This window comes from Lontra canadensis, unplaced genomic scaffold (genome assembly GCF_010015895.1).
Source record: "Lontra canadensis isolate GAN:19392208 unplaced genomic scaffold, GSC_riverotter_1.0 scaffold69, whole genome shotgun sequence".
Classification (NCBI taxonomy): Eukaryota; Metazoa; Chordata; class Mammalia; order Carnivora; family Mustelidae; genus Lontra; species Lontra canadensis.
This window is the reverse complement of record NW_022631063.1, coordinates 5,939,095-5,964,738: the sequence shown is the minus strand read 5'-3', so window position 1 is coordinate 5,964,738 and position 25,644 is coordinate 5,939,095. Positions and strand designations below refer to the sequence as shown.

Genomic DNA, 25,644 nt, shown 5'->3' with positions numbered 1-25,644 from the left:
GGTGATTACTCCTCACTTTAAATCCTATCATGCAAATAATGAACACTTTTACAACCCCTTGCCTTTTGGGGATCTGTTAATCCAAAGGAAGCTTCTCACACTTGCTCTCAGGGGCCTGCCCTACTCTTCATGCTCGCCCTTTCTTTCTTTCTTTCTTTCTTTCTTTCTTTCTTTCTTTCTTTCTTTCTTTCTTTCTTTCTTTCTTCTTCTTCTTCTTCTTCTTCTTCTTCTTCTTCTTCTTCTTCTTCTTCTTCTTCTTCTTTTAAGGTTTACTTTATTATTTTAGAGAGAGAGAGTGAGCACACATGAGTTGGAGGAGGCACAGAGGGAGAACTTTTAAGCAGACACCCCCACCCCAACTGAGTGTGGAGCTGTACTCAGAGCTCAGTCTCATGTCCTGGAGATCATGACCTGAACTGAAATCAAGAGGCGGTCACTTAACCATCCAGCTACGCAGGCACCGCTCTCTGTGCCTTTTCAGCTCTGTTAGTGTCAGTACTTGGAGAATCATACAGCTCCAAGCCTCAAAAGAAAGTGGATGCTTGGGCGGGGGGCTTGAGTTTTTGAATTTTTTTATTTTTAGTTTTACATCATTCTGAATAAAAGCCCTGTCTGTCCCTAATCCAGTGTCCTGATGAGTGCTGGATGACATGCTCTAATAAATGTATATCTTTCTGATGCCCACCAACAACCTATCAAATGCCTACTAACAAGGTTTATTTTCTGTGCAGCTGTGTATTTTATAAATAGCCATTTGCTCAAGTAATTTCAGGAAAGTCCAATTTGAGGATTTATGATGTCTTTGCCAAAGACAAAGGGTCACCCACACTAAGACTGTAAATACATTTACTTATAGGCCATTTCTCTGAAATGGAGCAAAAGAGAAAATACTTGCTCAATCTCATTTATCATTAAATTTAATCGTCTTAAGGCGCTACATGTGGCAAAGCCAGGGAGGATTCTGCTTTCCTTTCTAACCTGGAGGACACTGGGGTTAACACTTACTATTCATTACTCTTTCATGGTTTTCTCCTTTATTGGATGGGTATTTTAAACCGAGTTAAAAGTGATCATTTTCCCTTTAAATTTGCTAATTTTTAATGTAGCTTTCCCTGGACACAACTCTATATATAAATTGATAGGAAAGTTAAAGCATAGTTCTTGCTACTTTTGTGATCGCCTCGCCAAAGTTTAAAGAGTTTTATTATCTGCTCATTTTCTAGTATTGCAGCTACACTAACCATGGCTAACTCTCTTGATGAGTAACAGGCATTCTTTAAAACTCTGCAGCCAACAATGCTCCTTTCTCCTTTCTGAAGCAGTGTAGTTGGGTGTGTTGAGCTGCACCCAAGTTCAGTTTCTTGGCCAGACTTGGAGCTTCCTCTTGAAACAGAGACGCCCTGCAGCCCGCCATCTTAGCACTTAGCTGCCTCTCCGGGGGAGGACATAACCTAAGTCCGTCTCCATATGTTCACGGCATAGTGTTACCACTGCACTCAAGTTTTCACTGAAGTGGAAGATCTATGTTTAATCAGTACATCTACAAGAACTATCAGATGCCTTCCAATGCTGGTTGAAGTTCAGTATGGAATCACCCATTGTAATGCTTGACAAAGACACTTTTAGGGCATCAGGAAGCCATCTGCGTAGGCCATCCATTTCTCCGGGTTCTTCCGGCTCCCTCTATTGAGGTAAATCATCAGGAAACAAAGTACCTCGGCTATATTATTTCAGCTCCCAGCAGAAATGCCATCACTTAGGTAAGATTTAATATGGTGCCTTCAGCACGTGGGAGAAAAAAAATTTCATCTTTTGTACCACATAGTTGGAAGGTATTTTTATGAAAGAAAGTTTCTGTCCTTTACAACATAGGATTGAAGACATTACTCAGTGCACCTTGTAAAGAGGCTTCCGTACAGAGTTTCTTTTTGATATTAATGCCAAGGGAAAAACATCTGCTTTGCATGTTTCTTTTTTGATAAAGAACCGTATCATGCAGTACTTTCCTCTTTCCTTGCCTGAGCTGTAAGCGAACAAAACTAAATTCAGTGCTCAGTGTGAGTTACTGATGTCCCAAGTATGTGTAGTGTCTCTTTCTCTGTTCCCTTCAATTTCTGTTATTTTTGATAGTCAAATGTTCGGTCATATATTTGGTTTAACTTTGAACTACTAATCATCTTTTTTGCAAGAAGCAAAACAAATGACAAGGAGGATGACCGTTGCCCATAATAGAGATTATAATAGCTTGGGCCTTAAACTTCGGTCATCTTGAGACTTGAGTTCATCCAGGAATGCTGCAGATACGGGCAGCACCTCGACTTCTCCGCATACTGTCCACTGATCTGCACGAACACACCTAGCAGGATGTGAGATCAAGAGCCCGACTGGATTTACTGAACTGACATCTCGAAGGTGCCCTTAGCATATTTAGTATAACTTACTTGGCATGTTGACTTGGGAGCCTGATGCATTGAAGAGAGTTTTTCTGTCCTAGAAACATTGAGTCCGGGTTTTCTGCAGTAAACCCTAACCCACGCCAGACTTTCCAAATGAGTGGTTAACGAAGACTGCTCCTACATTTCTATCAGTGGATTTCAATCAAGAGATATACACAAAACCCCTAACTAGTAAGGGTGTTTAATAGTTCTTCCTGCTGCAGAGAAATGGGAACTTTGATTAGACTGCAGTGTTTCTACTACCAGCTATACACCTGATGCTAGTGTTGGTTGTTTCTTTTCTTTCTTTCTTTTTTTTTTTTTTTTCTTTAAAGACTTTATTTATTTATTTGAAAGAGAGTGAGAGAGTGCACAAGTAGGGAGAGGGGCAGGTGGAGAAGCAAGCTTCATGCTGAGCAGGAAGCCCGATGTGGGGCTTGATCCCAGCACCCTGGGATCATGACCTGAGCCAAAGGCAGATGCTTGACTGACTTGAGCCACCCAGGTGCCTCCTGACTCTAGTTTTTATGTAGTCACTCCATTTCCCTCTTGGACTATCAGTAAAAATCAATTCAGTAAATATATTCACTGGACATTCTAAATGCTGAAAAGGACTGCCACCCATGAAAATACAGTTCCATAAACTTGACAGGCAGCAGAGCCCTTACACAATAATCTGTTCACTCATGATTTACCACAGTTGGGACATAACGATCGATTTTTGTACTATGTAGGCAAAACATTATTAAAATTTTATGTATTAAGCTCTGAAGTAAATGACAAAATGTTACCATTTTAAAAGTTCTGGTTGGTAGGTTACATGTATATTTGCTTTATTACTCTTTGAACTTTCCTGTATATTGAAGTATTTTTCATGATTTTCCAAAGTGCATATTAGAAGAAAAAAAAAAAAACAAGTTAGGCAGGGTGGGTGAAAGGAAACAGCCACAGCTTCTACCTGGCCGGCATGTAGATTTTCAGGAGGTTTCTGTTGAACTGAGTTAGGATTATTTCCAGATGAAAATTATTTTTGTAGGCCGTAAAGGCAGTTATTTATGATAATATTTTTGCATATGATTTATTCATGGGTGTAAGCATTGTACAGGGCATGAGAAATTTCTTTGCTAGGCTCTGCACACACCTCTAATTTAGGTGTCAGCTCTGTGAAATCCTGTGCAGCCAAACTGCTTGTTCCGTATGGACTGTAAATCTGAAAGGCCCTTTAGGCTGCTCAGTAATCAGGGGGATGCTTCAGAGTCCTTAGCCTGTGGTTCTAGCTGCGGAAAAACCTGTCGACAATCAGTGTGAAGGTCAAATTCCTTAAAATGGATCAAGATACCTTATTTCAAGAAACTCTGTGTGTGTGTGTGTGTGTGTGTGTTGTCACTGGTCATGTTTTTTTTCTTAAAGGGAGCTGTGTGACTTCCTGATCTATTTGTTTGATGTTGATCAGAAGCTGTGTGATGCGGCATGGCTTGGTATAGATGAAAATTCTGGTTGCTATCAACTTATGCTTTGCTAGGCCATAGGCATGGTTTTGAGTGTCTGAAGATAGAGTCCTGAAAGGAATTTTCACGTGCACATTTTAGGAGACTCCCTGATCCAAAAGGCTCTTTTAAGGCAAGTGAAATGCAAGGCCAGGGTGTGGGGGCAATGGGGAAGGCATGTGGCTCACTCTCCCGGAGCATGGTCAGGGTATATGGACATCCGTACTTTGAAGAGAGCTTCCCTTTCAAGCAGGGCTCTGGGGCACAGTGCTGATGGGTACAGCAGTGTTTCTCAACCTTTATTTCTGCCATCATCACCTCAGTCCTACAGAACCCATTCCTATCTGTAACATCTCTCACTGCTGCAGCACTTCTTACCTGCTAGGGGTGGGAACATCACTGAGGGAAGGAATTCTTCCTTTAGAGAATGTGTCTCAGCTCACCCTGCAGTTGGAGAACCACCTGCTGAGGATAAAAGGCAGTCCCAGGTTTGGGTGTCATTTCTGCCACAAATGGCTTCCAGGACAGACCTGACACCTAGTAGATGATCAATAAGTATTTATGGAGTGTTGAGTGAATTAGCCAGCTGTGTAATCTTAAGCAAGCCACTTAATCTCTTCGGCTTCAGTTTCTTCACCTCAGGAATGACGAAAATGGATTAGGCGACCTCCAGGGCCCCTGTCGGTTGTAAAATTATATGATTCTGTGATTGGACCTTTACCTCAGAGAAGATGAATTTGACAGGAGTATGAAGGATGGAGAAAGTAAGAACCAAGAAAGGGGAAATGTTCCTTTCTCTGCATTAGACTAATATTTCTTTTTCTATGACTACTTTTTAAGCACTTCTTTAACGTTGGGCTTTCCCTGGTACTTTTACCTCCCATCAGCTTCCTTCTCTGGAAACGTTGTCCACTCTTTAAGGTCTGGAACCATGACTTTCCCTTCTTCTGCTCTGTGCCTCGGGGTATGGGGCATCAGAATGGCCAATGGCTCGTGAGGGGCCCACAAAGTGTCTGCCCACGGCTGCCTTCATCCGGGAAGGCGGCGTTGTTTCCTGTCTTCCTGCAGAAGACCCTGAAGTAGAGGTTGGAGAGGTGAAGCGCTAACTGAAGGTCTTTGCTGGTGTGTGGTTGAGCTGCAGAGCTCAGATGAACCCTCTCTAGTCCTGAAGGCGGTGTGGTTGGCTGACTTAAAGATTCCACTCTAGGAAAGCCCAGACAGAGATGCATGGGGAACACTGCATCCAGCCAGCCATAGGCCTGGACTCAGGAGGCTTCTTTTTCCTCTTCCTGACTCTTTTGTTTCCTGGCCTTACTTGGAGGTGTCCTTCAACTTATCATTGCTTTGGCATCGTTTTCCACATCTCATTAAGTATAGCGATTTTCTTCCTGGGCTGTGACACATTCATCTGCCAAGGATTATACCCCGAGTAATAGCTCCCTCAACCTTTTATGGCCTTTTGCTGTTGCTGTTTATCTGTGGCTCTAGCGAGGGCATTCCCTGTGTGTCTGTGTGTGGTGTGTGTGAGTGTGGATAAAACACCCTTTGTTCATTAGATCATTTATTCTCTTCTTGCGGCAGATAATGGTGACCTGCCTTTGGTCAGGAGTCTTGGAGTGTTAGAGGAATGGATGATCTGAGACATCTTAAGGATGTATAACACACAGGTCCTGGTAGTTGGCTGTCACCACCGTTTGCTGCCAAAGGGAGCAGAGAGAGGGAAGCGAATTTGAGAGGAGAAGTGATGCATTCCATTTTGTACATTCTGGGTTTTTCGCTGTCTAGACATTGCATGGAGAAGTGCTGTGTAGACAGTTGATAATGGGTTTAAAGCTCTGGGGAAGCACCTGGGTTTAAGCTATGAATCGGAATTACTCATCCAGATAAAGAAGAAGGGAAGATGGTGAAGGCAGAACATTCACACTAAAGGGACAGGCAGACGGCAGTGTTTGGGCAACAGAGAAAAGACCGTCAGGGAATTGGGGTGATGGTGTCTCAGAGGCCAAGCAGAGGCACTTGACAAAAGCCAGACTTGTAAAATTTTCATTGATTGATTGATTCATTCATTCATGTGACAGATACTGTCGGTACATTCCCAAGGCACTGGGCTGAGTGCTGAGGGGAAGAGCTGTGAACAAGGCAAGCTGAAGGTCTTTCCTTTTTGGGACTTAGTGTCTAGGAGATGAGGGGAACATTGAGGTAATGACATTACTTTGTGCAGAATGTGAAGAACTGAGTACAGGACTAGGGGCAAGGAGCGCACGCTAGAAAGGGGCCTACCCTCACCTGGTTGCCTTTATCCTTCTTTCCTGATCTCCCCCAAAAGAGCTCAGTTGGAGTCAGTCAAGTGGAGGGAGAGTGAGAGTGGAGATTTCCTAGCACTGAGGGATGCTGGCCCCCCAACAAGCTTCAGGACCCCGGAGCGCTTCTTTGTTCCCTCCCTATCTGTTTCCCTCTGTATAGGCCTGTCCCACCAGTATACCAATGTTGCTTTTCTTCCATCTTAAAAAGCCCTCTCTTTACCCTACCTCCCCTTACAGCTCTCTCTCGACCCCCTCACAGTTAAACTCCTCAAAAGAACTGCCCCTGACTGTAATCCCTTTCCTCCCTCTGTCTCCTGAACCCCCTGCAGTCAGGCCTTTGACCTCCCCCCTCCACTCACCCTGTGCCTTTGCAAAGCTGTATCTGGGGAAGGAGGGCAGGCTGGGGACAGCAACAAGGTGAGCAGGGGACAGCGTGGGACAGTTGAAGGTGGGAGGACGGGTCGAAGCAGTCTTGCAGGGAGGGAGGGGTCATGCTAAGGATTTTAAATTTTGTTTTAAGAATATGGGAGAAGGTGCCAAGGTGGCTCAGTCAGTTAAGCATCCTACTATTGATCTCAGCTCAGGTCTTAATCTCAGGGTCGTGAGTTCAAGCCCTGTGTGGAGCTCCATGCTGGGTGAGGAGCTTACTTAAAGGAAGGAAGGAAGGAAGGAAGGAAGGAAGGAAAAAGGAAGGAAAGAAGAATACGGGGAAAATTAAAAAAATCAAAATCAAAAAAAGAAGAATACGGGGAAGAAAATGGAGTCTTTCAGCAAGGGAGTGGTGGGATCAGATTTCCAGATAACAAGCTGCCTGGCTCCTATGCGGATCATGAGCTCAAATGTGGCTCGGGTAAGGGTTGTACACTGGAGAAGACAGTGGGTAACATGCATTCAGTTCTAGATTTAGTTCAGATCTGCTAATCAGATATATGATTTTGGAGATGTCCTTTGTCCTTTCTGAGCCTGTTTCCTTGTCTATAGAACAACAGAGGATAAGAGCCATCCCCTCGTGGAGAGTTGGGAGGATGGCATGAGATAACATAGTGAGGCACCGAGCACATACTGGCAGACAGTAAATGCCATGACTTATTACTTCCCGCACCTCACAGTGGAGGAAACAGGACAGATTCCAAACAAGTACCAAGTGGATTTGAACACAGACCTCTGTCCCCACAGCTCCATTACCTCCTTGGTCTGCGCCAGGCTCTTTGCTGGTGTGGAGAGAGATGCCCAGCAGGCTTAGTGGGAGCTACAGTCTCTTTCTCTCCTGAGCCTGTTGGAAGAGACTTCATTTCAGTGCCAAGAGCAGGAAAGAAGCAAGCTAAACTAAAAATGACGTCCTGATTCTTAGCCCAGGCTATTTGAAAGTCTCCATCCTGCTCCCAAGAAGGGGAAACATTCCAGGAGGATAGGAGTGGGAGTCCCTCTGGACTTCCTTGGATACCAGCAGCTTCACCCTGACCTGAAGTCAGGTTCAAATAAGGGAAAACAGGGGCTGTCTGCTGCTTAGGAACGAGGGGCTGCGTCTGGACCCCTAGAAAACACGGTACCTGTGGGTGTTACTGGCACTGCATCCTTCAGCCTCAGACTGGGGGAAATGGTTGGCATCCACCCTCACCACAGAGCATCCCTAGGGTGGAGGGTGCACAGTGCCAATGGGGCTTAGAGTTGCCAATACTCTTTAACAACTGGTGGTCTCTGGGTTTTTAAGCATGTTGATCACATCTGGTTCTTAGGAGGAGGGTGTGCCCCCATACTTTTTTTTTGGCATGGGCTAAAAGACATAAGCGTGAAACTAAGGAATGCAAGTAGTTCTGAGCTGGCATTACCTGCTTGCGCACGTGATTGTCAACCCCACCCTGCGAGCCAGCCGCCTCCCTGGAGGGTTCACTGTGTCCCTTGCAGATGAATTGAATGAGCACGGAGGGAAAACTTTAAACATGACAGTCTGCATCTCTGGATTTGTCGCGTTGAATGGACATAGTAAATACATACATATTTACATTTTTAAATAATATATAGTGTATGTATTTTACATATAACCTATATATTTATATATATCTCGCATGTGCGAGTGTGTATGTATATTTTTTTTAAACATGATTGAGCCCAGATTCCTGCCTGGCTTAACCAGCTGGCGCTGAGCAGTGGTTGCCCTCTTTAAATGGGAAAGAAGCTTTCCAGCCAGCAGAACACACCTCGTTTTTTTACTGTACTTCCTGCTTTATTCATTGAAAGTTCCTGCAATGGTGCTTACAAATTGCTTGTGAGAATATAAATTGGTACAACTTAAATGAAGGGGAATTTGACAGTATCTATAAAATTGCAAATGCATTTATCCTTTGACCAAGCAACTTGCTTCTAGAAATTTATTTTTATACTCGTGTATTTGCAAAATGACATAAGAACAAAGTTATTCATCGAGCGGTGTTTATAATAGTGAAAGGCCAGAAGCAATCTGTTCATAGAATGGGAACTGGTTCAGAAAAGGATATCACAGACAACAGAATACTATGTAGCTATAAAATAAGAATGAGGAACTCTCTATGAACCAATAGGGAGAAATTCCAAGGTATATTATTAAAAGAAAAGGCAAGAGCCAGAACAATGGATATAGTATGTTAGGTATTAAACAGGCCAGAAGGACCTGTGTGTGTATATTTGCTGACATATGTGTGAAACATCTTGGGAAGGATATACAAAAAACTTATATCATTGAGGGGGGACCAGGTAGTTGAATGACAAGAGTAGGAGGCCTAGTTTTATAGACTACCCTAATGTATCTTTTGGGATTTAAACCACGTGATGGTATTACCTATTTTTAAAAGTAAGTATTCTGCCTGAGCCCTGTAGACATTTGCCGTTGTGAGGTAATATATATTTACAATGAGAAATAAGGGTTTGTGCTTACCAAATTTAGGAATATGGTGTTTTTGTCGGAGTGGTTTTTTGTTGTTATTTTGAGGATTAAAGGGTTTTTTTTTTTAAGGATTTTATTTCTTTATTTTAGAAAGTGAGTGTAAGTGGGAGCGAGAGGGCGGGTGGTGTGAAGGGAGAGAGAGAGAGAGAATACCAAGCAGACGCTGCACTGGGTACAGAGCCTAAGTCGGGGCTTGATCCCAGGACCCTGAGATCATGACCTGAGCCGAAACCAAGAGCCAGACATTCAACCAACTGAGCCCCCCAGACACCCCAGGATTAACAAGGTTTTTGATAAGAGTTATCAAAAGTAGCCTGGGTCTTAAAGCTGTTACTCTCGAGTTTTAAACATTTCCTCTATAAAGTTGCACAGACTTAGTTTCTGGCCTTAAATCATACCTATTTTCAGCTTCGTTGAAATCAAGAATATCCTGTGCCATATCAATTAAAGTAAATGTACTTTCAATTAAAGGTGTTAAGTATGAGTCTGAAAAGATTAATTCTTTATAAAAGGATGACCTTCAGTAGTTAGATCCAATTAGGCATTTTTCCAACTATATTTCAACCTGATGAGACAAGTCTACTGCTCACAATCAATCACTGTGATCTTTTCAAAGGCAAGTATTTTAGGTTCAGAGTCATAAAAGAATGACTCGATTAGGCAACCTCCATAACTCGAGCCATAGTTGATGTAGAGATTATGGGTATTGGATATTGCTTCTGTGGTATTAATTTTGAAAAAATCAGGATGTGTGTGATGATATTCTGGATACAGTTCTTATACCTCTCTTCTGATATAGCCTTAGTAGGACAGACTTATTTAGACAAGACTGACCAAAAGAGAGAGAGAGGGAAGGAACAATGACCTAAATTAGTATCAAATCAAATTCTTTTTCATTTTTTCCTCCTCCTGTCATTTCATTATTAAATACACTATAAATAGTTGCTTTCTTAGTGATTTTTTTTCTCACTGAACTGTTTTAATTCTCATTCAACCTTTGTTGATATATAGCACATAAAACCAAGACTATTAAATAAAAGAACGCTTGCTGATCTTTTTATGGTAATGTGAAAAATCTTGAGGAATATTGTTTTTCTCAAAAGTGAAAGGAATTGCACTTTTCTCTATTTGCATTAGGTATTTCCAGTGTAGAATTGTTGGTCCTCAGTCTGCCACTCGATCTGTCAGCTTGGAAAGACCACTGAATGCGCTCATCTAAAAAAATGGAAAACAAATAGTACCTACTTTGCATATCTCAAAGATTGATTGCTGGAATCAAATGAGATTTGATTCATGAGATTTGGTATCAGTGTTTCTCAAGGTGTGGTCCTATGATCCTGGGGTGGATCTGGTCCTTGAGTTGTTTTCAGGGAGCCCATGAGGTCAAACTAATTTTATAATAACATAATTTTATAATAACATAATTGTGTGCCTTTTTTACTCTCATTATTTCAACATTTAGAGTGGAATTTTCCAGTGACTGGCAACATGATATGTGATATTGCAGCAGATTGAATATAGAAGCAAAAATAAGAACCCATCTATCTTAAGCCAGATGTTGTAGAGGTTTACAAAAAGAAAAAAAAAAAAAGTTTGAGAACTGCTGATGTATATGAAAGCACTATGTGAATATGTGGTGACATTGGTAGATAAACAGGGCCACAGGCAAACAGCCCTACAATGGTAGGCACTGACTGTTCACGGCCTGCCCCATCTCCCAGGCGGGGTCACTTGGTCTGGTGTCCAAGATGATCTCTGAACTGTCTTCAGTTGTCTGCAATTTCATATGTTGGTCCTGTGTCTACTTTTTTAGCCTGAGAGTCCATAATTTTCGGTCCTTGGTCCTGAAAAGAAGATGTTAAAAGAAGCCAGCTTCAGCTGATGCTATTATCCCCCCCTCCTCCATCCTATTCTAACTCTGAGAAGAATAGTTACAGTCAAGGTCAGGACACCTGGGAAAAGATGCACAGTGGTTTAAGGCTCTTATATGACTGTGGCCTGAACTTGGGCATCCCTTGGATTCCTGACCCTTACTTCTCTGTTGTAGAAAAGCGCAGCAACTTAGTTGAAAAGTGCAGAAACTTAGGCCAGCTTCTCTAGGCATGGAAGAAGGGCTTTCTCTAAGTCAGTACCTTGCTTTTGTCATTTTTCTGGGCCTCCTGCATTTAGTGCGGTAGGATGTCATAAGACCTGAAGAACCAAACTCAGGCTAGAGACCAAGAAGGGCCCAGAGACTGGTGGCATCATGATGTGGACGCTATACATAGAGACCTGGAGATACTACCCAGAGTTCTAGAGTCCCAAACTGGAGAACTAACAGGATTTGATCAGACTCTCGTGGCACCAGAAGGAGGCTGTTTGCGATGGGCATTCAGGCCATCTCTCTCTCTCTTGGACCTTTGGCAGCTGACCAAATAGTTGAGTATTTGTAGAAATTATTATTTCCTGTTTCCTATTGCAATTTCTTACGGTTCTTTTACTACCTTTAATTGTAACATCTGTTGAGAGTTACTCATAATATTTTAGTGTTCTTATGGGAATTTAAAACCATTCTAATTATAGCTCACTGCCCTATATCATTTCTTGAAATAAAACTCATTTCTTAGGTATTTACTTGGGCCATATTTCCTTAGTGTCAGTTTTTGGATTGAATATACATATGTATGTATATAATACAGGGTTTTATGTAAGCATTTTATATTACTTTTAAAAAGCTTATTCACTGGATAATTTCACAACATTCAGGGGTTCCCCTCTATGTAGATAAAATTTTTTTTTAAAGATTTTATTTATTTCTTTTTTTGACAGAGCACAAGCAGGGGGAGCAACAGGCAGAGAGTGAGGGAGAAGCAGGCTCCTGCTGAGCAAGGAGCTTGATTCAGGGCTCGATCCCAGGACCCTGGGATCATGACCTGAGCCAAAGGCAGAGGCTTTAACCCACTGAACCACCCAGGTGCCCCCCGCCTTTTTAAAAAAGATTTTATTTATTTATTTGACAGAGATCACAAGTAGGCAGAGAGAGAGCAGGAAGCAGACTCCTTACCGAGCAGAGAGCCTGAAGCGGCACTCGATCCCAGGACCCTGGAATCAAAATTTTTAATAACAAAATACATATCCTTTTGTGGGCATTTTGATGCATGATTTAACGCACAGTGTTGTCATAAGCTTTACCACTGAGACTATCTTCCCTATTTGTTTCACTTTGAAAAATAGTTGATGAAATACTATTTTCAGGAAAGATATGAAAAATGTCTCAAATAATGTTTATCCTAGACTGAAATCTGAAATTTTTAACTATGGAATTATATTTAAGGTTATTGATTGAGTGTAGATTTTATGAAAGAACATTTTATTTTTGGAATTTTGTGAAGTAAACATGTTTATATAAGGTAAATTCAATCAGTTAAATATCTCCCCTTTATTATTGTCATATCTATCTCTTGTTTTTGAGGAAGTACTCGGAGGTAACCCAAAACTGTAAATGCTGTCTACATGTTAGTAGCATCTTGTAAAAATTAGAATATATTTAGTTTGATTAGACTGTACTTCACTGGATTTTAATGTGCTATGTGTTATGTGTTTCAGAAACTCCAGAAAGGAACTTAATGACATACGGTTTGAGTTTACTCCAGGAAGAGGTAAGTTTTAATTGAAATTATAATTTTATTGCTGCAAAGAGCATTGAAGAAATTGATTACAAGTGTGTGACGATAATTTGCTATTCAAAACCGCTCTCTCTAAAAACGAAGAAAGGAGGATGGAGGGAAGGGAGGGAGAGCGGAAGGGTTTGCATAATGGGGGAGAATCCAAACTGGACCGGTACTGACCACATGAATTCCTGCGACATGCTGCATGGTTTACATACACATACAGATGAAGTACGTGAGCTCAACCATGAAAAATACTGGCATGGTGACGTAGGGCCTAGAGGACCCTGTGATACTGAGCAGCACAGAGCAGTCCTAGTGAGAAGTGAGCAGCAAGTCAGATGTCACATTAAAAGTGCTCTACTTCTCTCTCCTCTCATCCATAGAGCTTGGTAGGAACATTGCCATTTGCGCACCTTCCAGGCCAGGCTGCTTGCCTTCTCAGCTCCTGGATGCCGGGGGTTCGCAGACCTTGTCTCATTTCTTGGTATCTTTAGCACTTGACTAAGTGCCTGCTATGCAAGAGAAACTCAAGTAATTTTGGTTAATTAATGGATAAGTAACACATATGAACAGCTTTTGGAGACCACAAGATTCTTAGTTAAGCAAAAATTGCTATTTCCACTCTTTACTTTATAACCAGAATAACCCAAAGAGGTGAAAATCAGATGCTATAATGCTGAGACTTATTGTTCTCCCTGACCTCTCGCTTCATATTTTTACGGACGTGAAAGCAGCCTCACTATCTATATTGAAAATCTTTTAAAACACAATACATTAGGCTCATATGTTTGAATATATTAATATACATTAAGCTAATAACACTCCGTAATTATTTGTGTATTTGAGCTCCATGTAAGTTTTGATTCGATTAAGTAAGTCGTATTTGCTAACGTTTTGAAAATCTAACATTACATTGTTAGAAATGTAAGAGGACGTAAACTCAGACATGTACAGGAGTCACAGCAAACGGTGGGGATTTCAGGAAACCAGACAGGCCTGTCTCTTCACGTTCAGTTTGAGAACAACAACAACAACACTGCTAGCCAGACAGGACAAGTTCCTGGGCCAAATGTGGGCATAGACTTGCTGGCCCTGGTGTCTAGTGCCCTGTCAGCATGGAGATTTAATGATTCCCAGTCTATCTGAATTAAAGCAACATATGAAGTACTTGTTACAAAATACAGGCAAATAAGGCCCCGATAAATTTGCTAATTGATCTTCCTTTCTGGGAACATCCATCCTGGGCAGTTTAAAGTCAGTCTATGAAATCATACAGCACCAATTTCTATTACCCAAAAGCTCTGTATTTTGTCATGATGTGAGAATATTGACCAGCCAATAGTGTGATAAAATCTAGTAATTACATAATAACTGTTTCAAATAGGGTGAGTAAAAGAACAGATGCTTTTCTCAAGGGTTACCCCCCCCCCACCTATCTAATTATCTAAATCTGACAGTGGCAGTAAAAATGAATTTGAATTTCAAGAGATAACCAAGAAATGAATTTCCAAGTTGAGGATTTGGGGGGAGAAGATGGCCCTCTCAGCATCATCTGGCCCTTTGTGCTGGCTTTGGCAGCTTCGTTTGACATTGTGGGTTGAGTCTGCTTTTGTTTCCCAGAAAGCAGGGTAGCGCTGGCTTCCTGATGATAGCTGGCAGTCCCTGGGCGGTGGGCACAGGCCATTAGTAACGGAAACAGCATGGATATATCACTGTCCCTCTGGGACTGCCGATGCTGTCTGCATTTCAGATGCTGTCTGCACTGTTCATACCTGCATATCGTGTCTGTGCTGTACGCACCCATAAATGCGTCATACGTCATAGGGTGTATAACACAGACAGAGCAAATATTCTCTGTCTTCACTTGAGAGCGAGCCCTCTGCATTTATTATGTTGCTGTATATTCTGTAAACCAGAGCCTATAGGATTATTTATGTTAATTTAATCCTGTTTACACATTAGGAATGTTAAGCAGCTTAAAGAAAAATGTTACCAATTCCCTCCCAGTTTCTGTTCTGAACTCTTACTGCTACATTACTTACATGCATACAAATTGCTTGGTTAATGGCCCACAAACATGGACTTTCCCTTTGGGGTCAAAAATGGCCAGCATGACCCTTGACCCTTGTGCTATTTGAATGCAACTCATCTGGTATTCAGGGGTCCTGAGAACAAGAGGAGATGCTACAAACTTTAATCGCTGGGAATGTCCTTTGCCTTGGTGCTGTTTTAGTGATAGCCCACAATGTGGATTTGCTTGATTATTCCATTTTCAACTACATTCCGTGAGCATAGCTCCTTACTCAGATGTAGGATCTTATTGATACTGTAGAGGTGGTGATAACAAATCCAGAGGTTTTGATAGAGGATCAGTCCAGAGAAATGCCGTCACTGCCTACTGTGTGCCCTGTTCCTACTAGGTAGGCACCTTAATTTAACGTGCTTTTCATGGGGAAGTTTCTGGCAGCATCCAGGAGGATGAGATTATGAGCCCAGCATGTTCCAGTCGACGTTGTGAAGCTACATCACATGCAGAATAGAGCCTCTCACCCTAAATACCACGCTATGGGATCACTTTATCCCTGAAAGAATTTTATAAGGTGTTTTTTTGTATTTCTAATAGTAAGAAGAACGCTGACATAAGCCCACCTTCTATGGAATCTCATACTTGAGGAAGATTCCTTCTTCTTTTCCATTTCCTTCATGTTATTCCATGTCACTCATGACAAAATGGAACGAGTAAAATGATGGACTGCCGCAATGGCTTTAGACATCCATCGAGTATACAGTGGCTCTCAAAGTGTTTTATTGGAGATCCTGGAGACTGGGCCGTGTACGAAAGGGAGAAAAGAGAGTGCGTTAGAGCCTGAGGTACATTTCAGATGGTCTTTGGCTGAGCGTCATCATCGTGGCTGCCACTGACGGAGTAATTACTGTGTCAGACACTGGGCTAAACATGTGAGAACCCACAAATGGGAAAGATAACTTTACCATCCGTGACATGCTCACGTGAGCGCTCACGCATGTGCACACACACTCTCCGAGGGCAGCCTTGGGCAGAGCAAACTGCCACTCCGTTTAGATGCTTGTTTGGTTCAGCATCGATACATGGAGGTGCTCCCTGACTTTGGGACACACTCAAGTCAAACCTTCTTCTAGTTATTAGCAGCTGCTGAGCCAGTCTTTTCTTACCCAGCTACAGTTCTGGACGTTTGTGATAACGTCAGAAGGCCATGGGGACCATGTTCTCCCCCTTGTAAAAATACAGGGGTTCATAATGGTTCTTTTGAGCACACTGCCATTTACCAGTTTCTCTTTACAAAGTCTTCGAACAGACTTCTCTCATATTACCATGTTCATTCATAACCTTTCAATTAAGTGATTTTGGTTATATTCACTTGCTACATACAGTCTGTTCAGTCCCATCTTTATGAGATTTCTAACTCCTGTCACTTATCATTGAGAAACTACATTCTTTTATACAACCACATTTTCTAAGAGAATGAATCTGTTGCTATCAAATGATCAATGTCATGTTAAAGGAGTTTCTTAATAGCATAAATTCAAATAGCTCATCTTAATAGTCCAACAAGCTCACAGGCTGTTTGTACCAAATCTAAGGTTGTGTCAAATGCTGCCTGTTCAACCTTTGCCATAAATTCTGGCTCAGTAGCTACTAATGATAGAGAAGGATTGATGATGGCTGGAATTAACCTTGGCAAGAAAGAAAAGCAGTGTCATTGGGGGCCATTATGAGCTAACTTACAGAGGTACATTTGAGGATTAAGTCAGGTGGTAGCCAAAGGGCAAATGTTTCTCTGAAAATGAAATCATAATTTCATTTAATCTCTGTTGAATAAATACCAGGATGCAAATTGTATATGGCAAAATATATTTTATATTGCTTCTGATTTTCCCTTCTGATAGAATCTGAATTATTGAATTAAAACACACGTGGGTGATTTTCATAAATGAAAAATATCTTTTACATTATACTGGGTTGTTGATTTTTATTTTATGGTTACTAATACATATTCATTTCACATTTGGACAGATACGGCAGATGGCGTATCTCAGGAGCTCTTCTCTGCTGGCTTGGTTGATGGTCATGACGTAGTTATAGGTAAATCATTTTTTAATATACAGTGTCATTTTGTTGATCTATCAAAGGAAATGCATTTAGAAATGCAAGTTTTCATAAAGGAATAATTTACTCTGCGTTTTTTGAAAACTTCTTGAATTCTTTTATGTGGGGGAAGCATGTATGAGTCATATTTAATCTTCTTTTTTAAAAAGCTCTTAATGTAATTCTGTCCCATTTCATATGAACCTCACTCATTAGAAATATAACAAAGAGCCTAGAAGACCCAAAAGCCCACACATAGCAAAAATATGAGACTGTAAATTTCCATGCACCAAAGTACAGGAACCTCTAAGGTCCTATGTCAGAATTTTGTTGGGCACAGTTCCGATGGACTTTAGGTATCAATTTCCCCAACCATTAACAAGATCCATCACAAAAGTCTTAAGATTGGATGGGACTTAGAGATCATTCAGGCCAGTTCTTTCACTGTACGGACAGGGACACGGATTCCTAAAGGGATTCCGTGTGTTGTCCGGGGCCATGCCACTGGGTTGAGGAAGTGGAGCTTTACTTTGGGCATGGGCTCCAGTTCTACTGCTTTGAGAACGCACAGAACTCGCTGTCAGGAGCAGGACATGACCGATGGACTCCCCAAAGGGCACAGGAGGCAGAGAAGCTGTAAGAGCAGATGCTGTCATCTAAGAAAAAGCATAGCCTGATTCCACCTAGCATGAGCATCAGACGGTCCATGCTCCCCAGATAATCCTAAATTTGTGAAGATTTTATAATGGAGCCCATCACTGGGTATTCACATTGATGGCCCTAAGTAATTAAGATTACTTAATATGTTATTAATGTTAACTGTGACATGAACTAATTATATTATTTACAATTATCAGGATAATTAGGATAATATGTATGATGATAAAATGTCCTTTAAAAATAATCAAATTAAAACTGATGCTTAAAATGACTTGGGCCCCACATGCACCCAAATGTTTATAGCAGCAATGTCCACAGTAGCCAAACTATGGAAATAACCTAGAGGTCCATCAGCATCAACAAATGAATGGATAAAGAAGATGTGGGGTATATATATACAATGGAATACTATGCAGCCATCAAAAAATTGAAATCTTACCATTTGAGACAACATGGATAGAACTAGAGGGTATTAATGCTGAGTGACATAAGTCAATCAGACAAAGACAATTATCATATGATTTCCCTGATATGAGGAATTTGAGAGGCAGTTTGGGGGGCTTGGGGGATAGGGAAGGAAAAAATGAAACAAGATGGGATCAGGAGGGAGACAAACCATAAGAGACTCTTAATCTCACAAAACAAACAGGGTTGCCGGGGAGAGTGGGGTAGGGAGAGGGTGGTTGGGTTATGGACATTGGGGAGGGTATGTGCTATGGTGAGTGCTTTGAAGTGTGTAAGCCTGACGATTCACAGACCTGTGTCCCTGGGGTAAATAATACATTATATGTTAATAAAAATAATAATTTAAAAAATGACTTGGACCCCTTAGATGACATATTTTAACTTAAAAAGAAAATCACTTGCTCAAAGTAAATCTTTTCCCCAATAATGCTGAAGACTGTGGCTGAGGAAGCTTGAGGTGGATATGCTGACCCATCAGAGTAATCTGTTCCGATAAATTCTATAATATAGGTCATTATAAAGTGAATTACTTTAGGGAGTAACTGAGGTTTTAGTGGGAGATCAGGATTCTGAGAAAGAATCTGTATCTCTTATGTTATTGATCCATACAAACGATATGTCATAAATGTGAAGATACCTTTATAATTAGAAATAATTGAGCTCTTTTCCTTTTAATTGTATATGGTGTACATATGGATTCCCCAGGGAAGCTCTGACTCCTCTGCCAAGTGGTGCATATATAAAGAGATAGAGACTATGTTAAAGAAATGTGGCATACACATATATACAGGTGTGTGTGTATTTCCTTGCGTATTCCATCTCTCACACACTCCTTTAGAATCTTGCAAGATCTCATGGGCAGCTGAATGGTTACCAAAATGTTCAGTTTGAACATGAAGGGGAGCCTGACAATGAGGGCAGCTCAGCTTTGGTGTCTACAGTAAACTCCATCTTAGAATTCTTTCTGTGAACAGTTCCTTGATGTATGTAGATACTTTTCTCATTAGATAAAGTGAGCCTCTACCTTCGTGTTGTACTTGACCTGACAAAATCAGGAGGAAAGTTAATGGCTTGATCAAGATCCCTTATAAGGTATGTTTTCCCTGACAAGAACTATCGTCCATACACGAAGCTGCCTGAATTAAAAATAAATAAAGATAAGAACTTTCTTTTAAACACCTGCTAATTAATGTCCATTATTGGGCAAGAAGTTAAGGATGAAATAGTCTTTTGAGTTGAGTTGATCCTGGCAAATGGTAGGGAACATGAAGAGTAAGAGAGATTCATGGAAAGATACTGGGTAACAAGTTTTTGTAAGCATGGGCTTGCTTCATGTCTTCAGTCAAATTTAGTGTTACCCACCGCCCCCCCGCCCCGGCTCAGCTGAATCTAAACTAAAGGATTTTTTGGAGGTTGAGTTTTTTTAAAGGTGGAAATTAGGGCATAATTCCTGTACAAATTACTGTGCTTTAAATACAGTATTGGAAAGCTTCTGCTTTGTCATACTTATTCTGCCAGAAATTTTTGATTATGCCTTTGTTCCCCACCTTGGAGTTCCCCACCTAGGGTGTGAGAATTAGACCAAGGATACAATTCCTCCTTCTCTGATAGCACTAAAAATGCCCTACAGGGATACGACACCTGAGTTACAGTCTTTGCGAATTTCATTTGATTATCGCATCAATTCCATAAGATAAAAGGACAGGTTGTTTTTAATCCATATTTAATGGGTGTAAAGGGGACGTCAAAAGAAGTTTCTGGGATGTTGTAGCTTGTCATGATCTTTGAACTTGGCTTTTAAGACTCCAAGTCCAGAGCCTAACTCCAACCCTCCCTGTACAATCAATTTGGTATCTTCAGCCTTGAAAAGTAGACCCAGATCGTTTTAAATGATGGTTTTTTGGTGTCCTGGTGGGGGTTGTTGAGGGGGATAGCATATCCTTACTTGTTTTTCATGTATCAGTAGATGGTTTATATTTTAATTGCAGACTGTTAGGTAAAGTGTGTAATTCTGTCTCCCTTGAACCTATCCCAGCAATTCTCTGCCTTCTCCTTTATCCTCTGCTTCCTTTTTTTTTTTTTTTACATTTTGTTTTATTTTTTTTCAGTGTTCCAAAATTCACTGTTTATGTACCACACCCAGTGCTCAATGCAACACTGCCCTCTTTAACACCCACCACCAGGCTGCTTCTCTCCTTACATTTTTATTTCTCGCCTCTTGCAGGAAGTCCTCTCTTTATCCCACCCCCGAGACAGCTATTTCCCCACCCCCTTACAGCTAAACTCCTCAAGAATTGCCCCTGACTGTAATCCCTTTCCTCTCTCTATCTCCTGAACCCACTGCAGTCAGGCTTTGACCTGCCCCCTCCCCTCACCCTGTGCCTTTGCAAAGCCCCGCCTGGGGAAGGCGCCCACCCAGCAGGGGATGAGTCCTGAGTTGGAGCAGAGATGGGAGTGGCTGGAGCAGAGTGAGCCTGAGGGGTGGAGGGAGGATCCCTCGTCTGTGAGTGAGGGCAGGCCACCGTCCAGTACCTCAACCCGGTGGCTCCATTGTTCTTCCTGCTACAAGGCACATCAGCAACGCGGGGCAGAGTTGACTGTGCCTTTCTCCATGAGAACTTTTTCTATTTCGTTTTTAGGATTCCATTCTTGGTTCTCCTACATTATTGGTTGTTTCCTTCTCAGGCTTTTTCACTGGTTGCTCCCCATCCCACCGACCTGTACATATTAACATGGGACTCATGTTAAATAATATTAACCCAAGGACTCAGGTTGCATGTCTCTCTTTTCTATAGTAGTTACTCACTCCTTTGGTGATCTCCTCTTGTTTCTTGGTATTAATATTTTCGTTTTCTAATTCCCAAATGTGTATCTCCAGCTCATAACTCTCCTTTGAATTCCAGACTCCTGTCCAGCTCCCTCCGTGGCATCTCCCCATGGAAGGCTGGTAGCGTCCCAGGTTTACTTAACATCAGAATCCAGCCCCTCATGTTTCCTCCCACTTCCCCTGGCCCTGCTCCCTGGGCTGATGTCCGCTCTATTTGGGTGCTCCAGCCAAAAACCTGCCTTGTCCTTGGTTCTTCTTTCTCTCCTACCTGATGGTCAGTCTACCCAAATGTACCCAAGATCTGGCCATTATTCCCATCCTGCTTCCCATCCCATTTCAAACCTCTCTTACGAATCTCTCACTTGGATTACTGCATTCATCTCCCTGCTGGTCTCCCTACTTCTGTCTTTGCCTCCATTCAGCCCGTACCGGTACAAAGTGAGCCAGATACAAAAGGCACATGTAATGTGATTCCATTTAAATGAAATGTCTGGAATATGCAAAGCTATAGTCCAAAAGTAGATGAGTGATTGCCAGGGGCTGAAGGGGAGTGACCGCCAATAGGTATGCGGTTTCTTTTCCGGGTGATGAAGTTGCTCTGGAATTAGAAGTGATAATGGTTGCACAACCTGGCGACTATACTATAAACCACTGAATTGTGCGCTTTAAAAGGGTGGATTTTATGATATGTGACTTATATCTCAATTTTTTAAAAAGCCAGATCACATTAATGCTTTAAATAAAAGCTCTCAAATGGCTTTTCCATCCCACATCTCAGGGGCTTACAGTCTCCTGCATGATCTGTCCCCTGTCACTTCTTGGATTTTATCCCTCACTTCTGCTCTCCCTGTTGCTCATTCCACCCCAACCATAGTGGCATTTGTCCTTTCTTTTCCTTCTGCCAGATCGCTCCTTCCCTAAGTACACCTGTCTACCTCCTAAAGCTTAAATACTGCCTCTCAAAGGGGCCTTCCCTGACCAGCCTACTTAAAATTGCAACCCATCCACCCCCCTCCACCCCCTTCCTCATTTAATCATTTTACCAAGTCTCTCTGGGTGTAATAGGCTGTCTGTTTCATTTATTTAGTTAACTACATAGGATTTTCCCAGGAGCCTAAGTTTCTTAAAGGGCAGGATTTTTATGTTTTGTTAACTGCTCTGCTCCCACCCTCCCAAACTTTGTACTTCACACAGCTGGTGCTCTAGAAACACTTGTTAGAGATCAACAAATGTCATTCTTAAACAAACAGGTATTTCATAACATTTACTTCAGGAACAAAGGGTTTTATGAGCATAGGATCCTAGTATCTTAAGGATCTTATTTTTGGGAGTACAGAATTCAGGTAGCATTTTATAAATATGAAATATGTTCAACTTGACAACTATACAAAAAAAAATAGTCTGGTTCAGCTTAAGAGTGTTGGCCTCCAGATATCTGAATGCTTTCTTCATGTATTTTTCCATCTTCTGTAATAGAAAGCAGTTAACATTTAAAGAGATTAAAAATCTTTTTTCCCCCTTTAGAATTTTCTCTTGAATTAGAGTAAATGTTTATAGCAACATTAAAAAAAAAAAAAACCCGAAAGAAGCAATAGTATATGTTACAGAGCAGTAAATGTTAGGATTTTACTGTAATGTAGCGAACATAAGTTAACAACAAATCCTTAGCACCTAGCTTCAGGGCGATCTGCCTTTAGTGTGGGAACCTTTACAAACCACGGTTTGGATTGCAGAAGGAATGGTGTAGTGACATGGAGTGATTGCTTTTGTGCAAAAGCACAGCGGTGCAGAGATTAAATGCACTGTGTGTAGGCTGAAATCATAAACGCACTTCAGTTGAGCTTAAATAGAGCTCTACCTTCAGGCAAGAAACAGAAGACATTTTTAGGCCTTGAGTCAGTGGAAACAGATAGGACTGGCAGGGCTTCCTGGGGGGAGGGGTGTTGGTTTAAAAAAACAAGTTAACTTGGTAAGATGCAGAAGTTGGTGATCTGCATTTATACATTTGCGTGTGTTGCTTGCCTGGGATGGCTGCTAAATGAAGATCGACCAGATCTGAGTCCCCATTTCACCTGTTTCAAAGAGGGATCCCAGGGATCACTGATACAGTGAGGCAAGCAGAGCAACTTGTTTCCTTCACCTTCTGGTTAAAAAACAGCCGATCAGAAGTTTCTTCTGCAATAGCAGCACAGGGGAGGGGAAAAAATGACAAACGAAACTCCAACTCATGTACAAAAGACAATAAAAATTCTGAATTTTGTTCAGGACTTGTGATACAAGATCTTTTTTTAAAAAGATTTATTTAAGAGAGAGTGAGTGAGAAAGAGAGAGCACCAGCAGGCACAGAGAGAGAGGGAGAAGAACACTCCCTGTTGAGCAGGGAGCCTGATGTGGGGCTCGATCCCAGGACCCCAGGATCATTGCCTGAGCTGAAGGCAGACACTTAACCGACTGAGCTACCTGGGCGACCCGAGACATATTTTTGAGGCTCCTTTGAACGAGCATTAGAACCTCAGCAGTAGAAGGAACATCAGTGGGTGTCTGAAGGTAGCCAATTGTCCATCGTGCTCAGCAGCTCCTGCAAAGGCCCCATCGGGGGCTCAGGTTCCACAGTGCGTGAATGCTGGGCAGCTGCCTTCTGGAAAAATGCCTGCTAACTGTTCTTTGCTGGGTTTTGATACCACCATTTCCTGGCTTTTAGGATCTATATCTATATCTATATCTATCTATCTATCTATCTATCTATCTATCTATATGTGTGTGTATGTGTGTGTATATGCATATATATACACACACAGATATATATATATTTTTTTTAATTTTTAATTATTTTATATATATATATTTTTCCCTTTAAGTGGAGGTTAGAACCAGCTGTTGGAATTTCTGTTTCCTGAGAAAGGAGCTGTGTTTCTGCAATCATTTATACAATTTCCTGTGGAGTTTGACCAGCCTGACTCGTTATTACCGCACCGGAAGCTGATATTAGCTATATAGATTCTCAGAGCTCTCTCAGCGGACTTTTGGGCAGACTGTTGATGGCCCTGGAGTGCTCTTTTCCTGCAGATGAGAATCCTGTTCACAACCTGTCTGCCCTTCAAGAGGTACCATAAATGTCATCTCCATGAAGGCTCTGCTGCTTGCCTCTTCTTAACAGATCCGGGAGGACAGCTTTTCTGTGTGGCAAACACCAGAGACCTGTACTGTACCACGTTTAGGGACCCGTGGCCTTCACCCTCTTCTTTCCGGTGCCTGCCTTCTCTTTGTCTAGAGGTTGAGAGTGCCGTTAGGGCAGGGTGAGTCTTCTATTTTATCGAAGCTCTGCCCTTCTTGGCACATGTAGGCACTAAGTAAAGATGCCTATGGATCAATGAATACAGTTAATTCCATTTGGCAAACTTCAGGCTGGCATAGCCCCTGGATGGCTAATTGGAACAATACAAATATTGTTGTACCTTCTCAAAACTGAAGAGTGATTCACCATAATTAATGCTTTCCTGTCTCTCTGCCCCCTTCACCTTTTTCCTTTTCCTAAGAATTGACTTCTCCCGTGACTTTTGAGTCTTGGGAAAGAAATATGGTTGGCCTAGAAGGCCTTTTTTCTTCTTGTACTTGTTGAAGCCTCAGTGTTTGTCTCAAAGCCTGCACCCTGAGATGTCCCTAACGCATTTATCTTAGGTGCTTGTTAAAAATGCACATTTCTGGGTTCCAGTCTAGAGCCACGGAATCTGGAATCTTGGGCTTATGAGTGTAGAAATTTGCATTTCTAACATGCATCCCAGGTAATTCTTATACCCAGTAGACTCTCCTGGCCGCCTCTTTGGTTTTTGCCTACAGTAACCTTTGGAGACTGTTTTGGCTTATTGCATCGTCTGTATCTTTTCCAATCTCACTGATCTCTGTTGCTTTTCTGCCTTATTTGAGTCTTTTCTCCTTTTTAAGAGTCTGTTTTAAAACTGTGCCAGTTAACTTTTTAAAACTGAGTGTGTATAAATGGTATAGATGTGCGGCGATACCTCTCTGGTATAAATTTTTACCATCGTGAGTCAGTACAGTTTTTATTAAAACGACTGCAGGTCAGGAAGCGATAGACCTCATGGTGGCCTTCAGCTTTTGTGCTTCTAGATAACGGCAAGGTATCTTCCAGCTCCAAAGTGTGCAAGCAACAGAAACTTTGCTCGGTTGCGAGCATGTAGTTGATGTATGAAGTGCTTTGTTCCCCCAGGTATGGCCAGGGACAGTACAGGCTGTTGTGAGTGAGCTGGGATTTCTTGAGCAGCAGTATGCTTTTACAATGAAAGTCTTGGGAAAGCGTGATCATATTCTCTTATATTCAGTTCAGTGGCTATGCTGTGATGTTTACGGATGTTGAAATTCAGTAAAGGAAAACTTCCATTAAAAAATATTGTCTCTATTATACAACTGGCCTATGATTTTCAAGTGGTGACAGATAATAAAAAAAAGGAAGAAAACTCCTTAAGCCCTTTCTGGGTTTTAGACAGGCCTGGGGTTAGTTGAATGATGTCAATAAATACAGTTGAGTGATTCCTGATTAAATGTTGTCTGTATGTTAAGTTTAATAGTCTAGGGAATTAAGGACTGGAAGGGGCTTGGGAGAACTATGCTGATTGCTTTCCTTATATGTATTTTCCAGAAATAGATGAGCTGTTTAATATGGCACAGCGTTACCATTTTCAGGAATACGCCACATTATAAATTTGATTGTAGCTCATTGCTCCTGGTTTCCCAAGTATCTCTTTTTTCTTTTAAA

The 25,644-nt window shown here is 41.6% G+C and overlaps 1 protein-coding gene across 4 annotated transcripts in view; it reads left to right on the top strand.

The window, feature by feature from the left end:
* Positions 1-25,644, top strand: part of STK39 (serine/threonine kinase 39) — a 297,147-nt gene that overhangs the window by 220,792 nt on the left and 50,711 nt on the right. For all 4 annotated transcript variants that reach the window (XM_032880373.1, XM_032880371.1, XM_032880374.1 and 1 more), the window contains 2 exons: positions 12,731-12,783; positions 16,850-16,918. In XM_032880373.1, the coding sequence (XP_032736264.1) occupies positions 12,731-12,783; positions 16,850-16,918 (122 nt within the window). The remainder of the gene's footprint in view (positions 1-12,730; positions 12,784-16,849; positions 16,919-25,644) is intronic.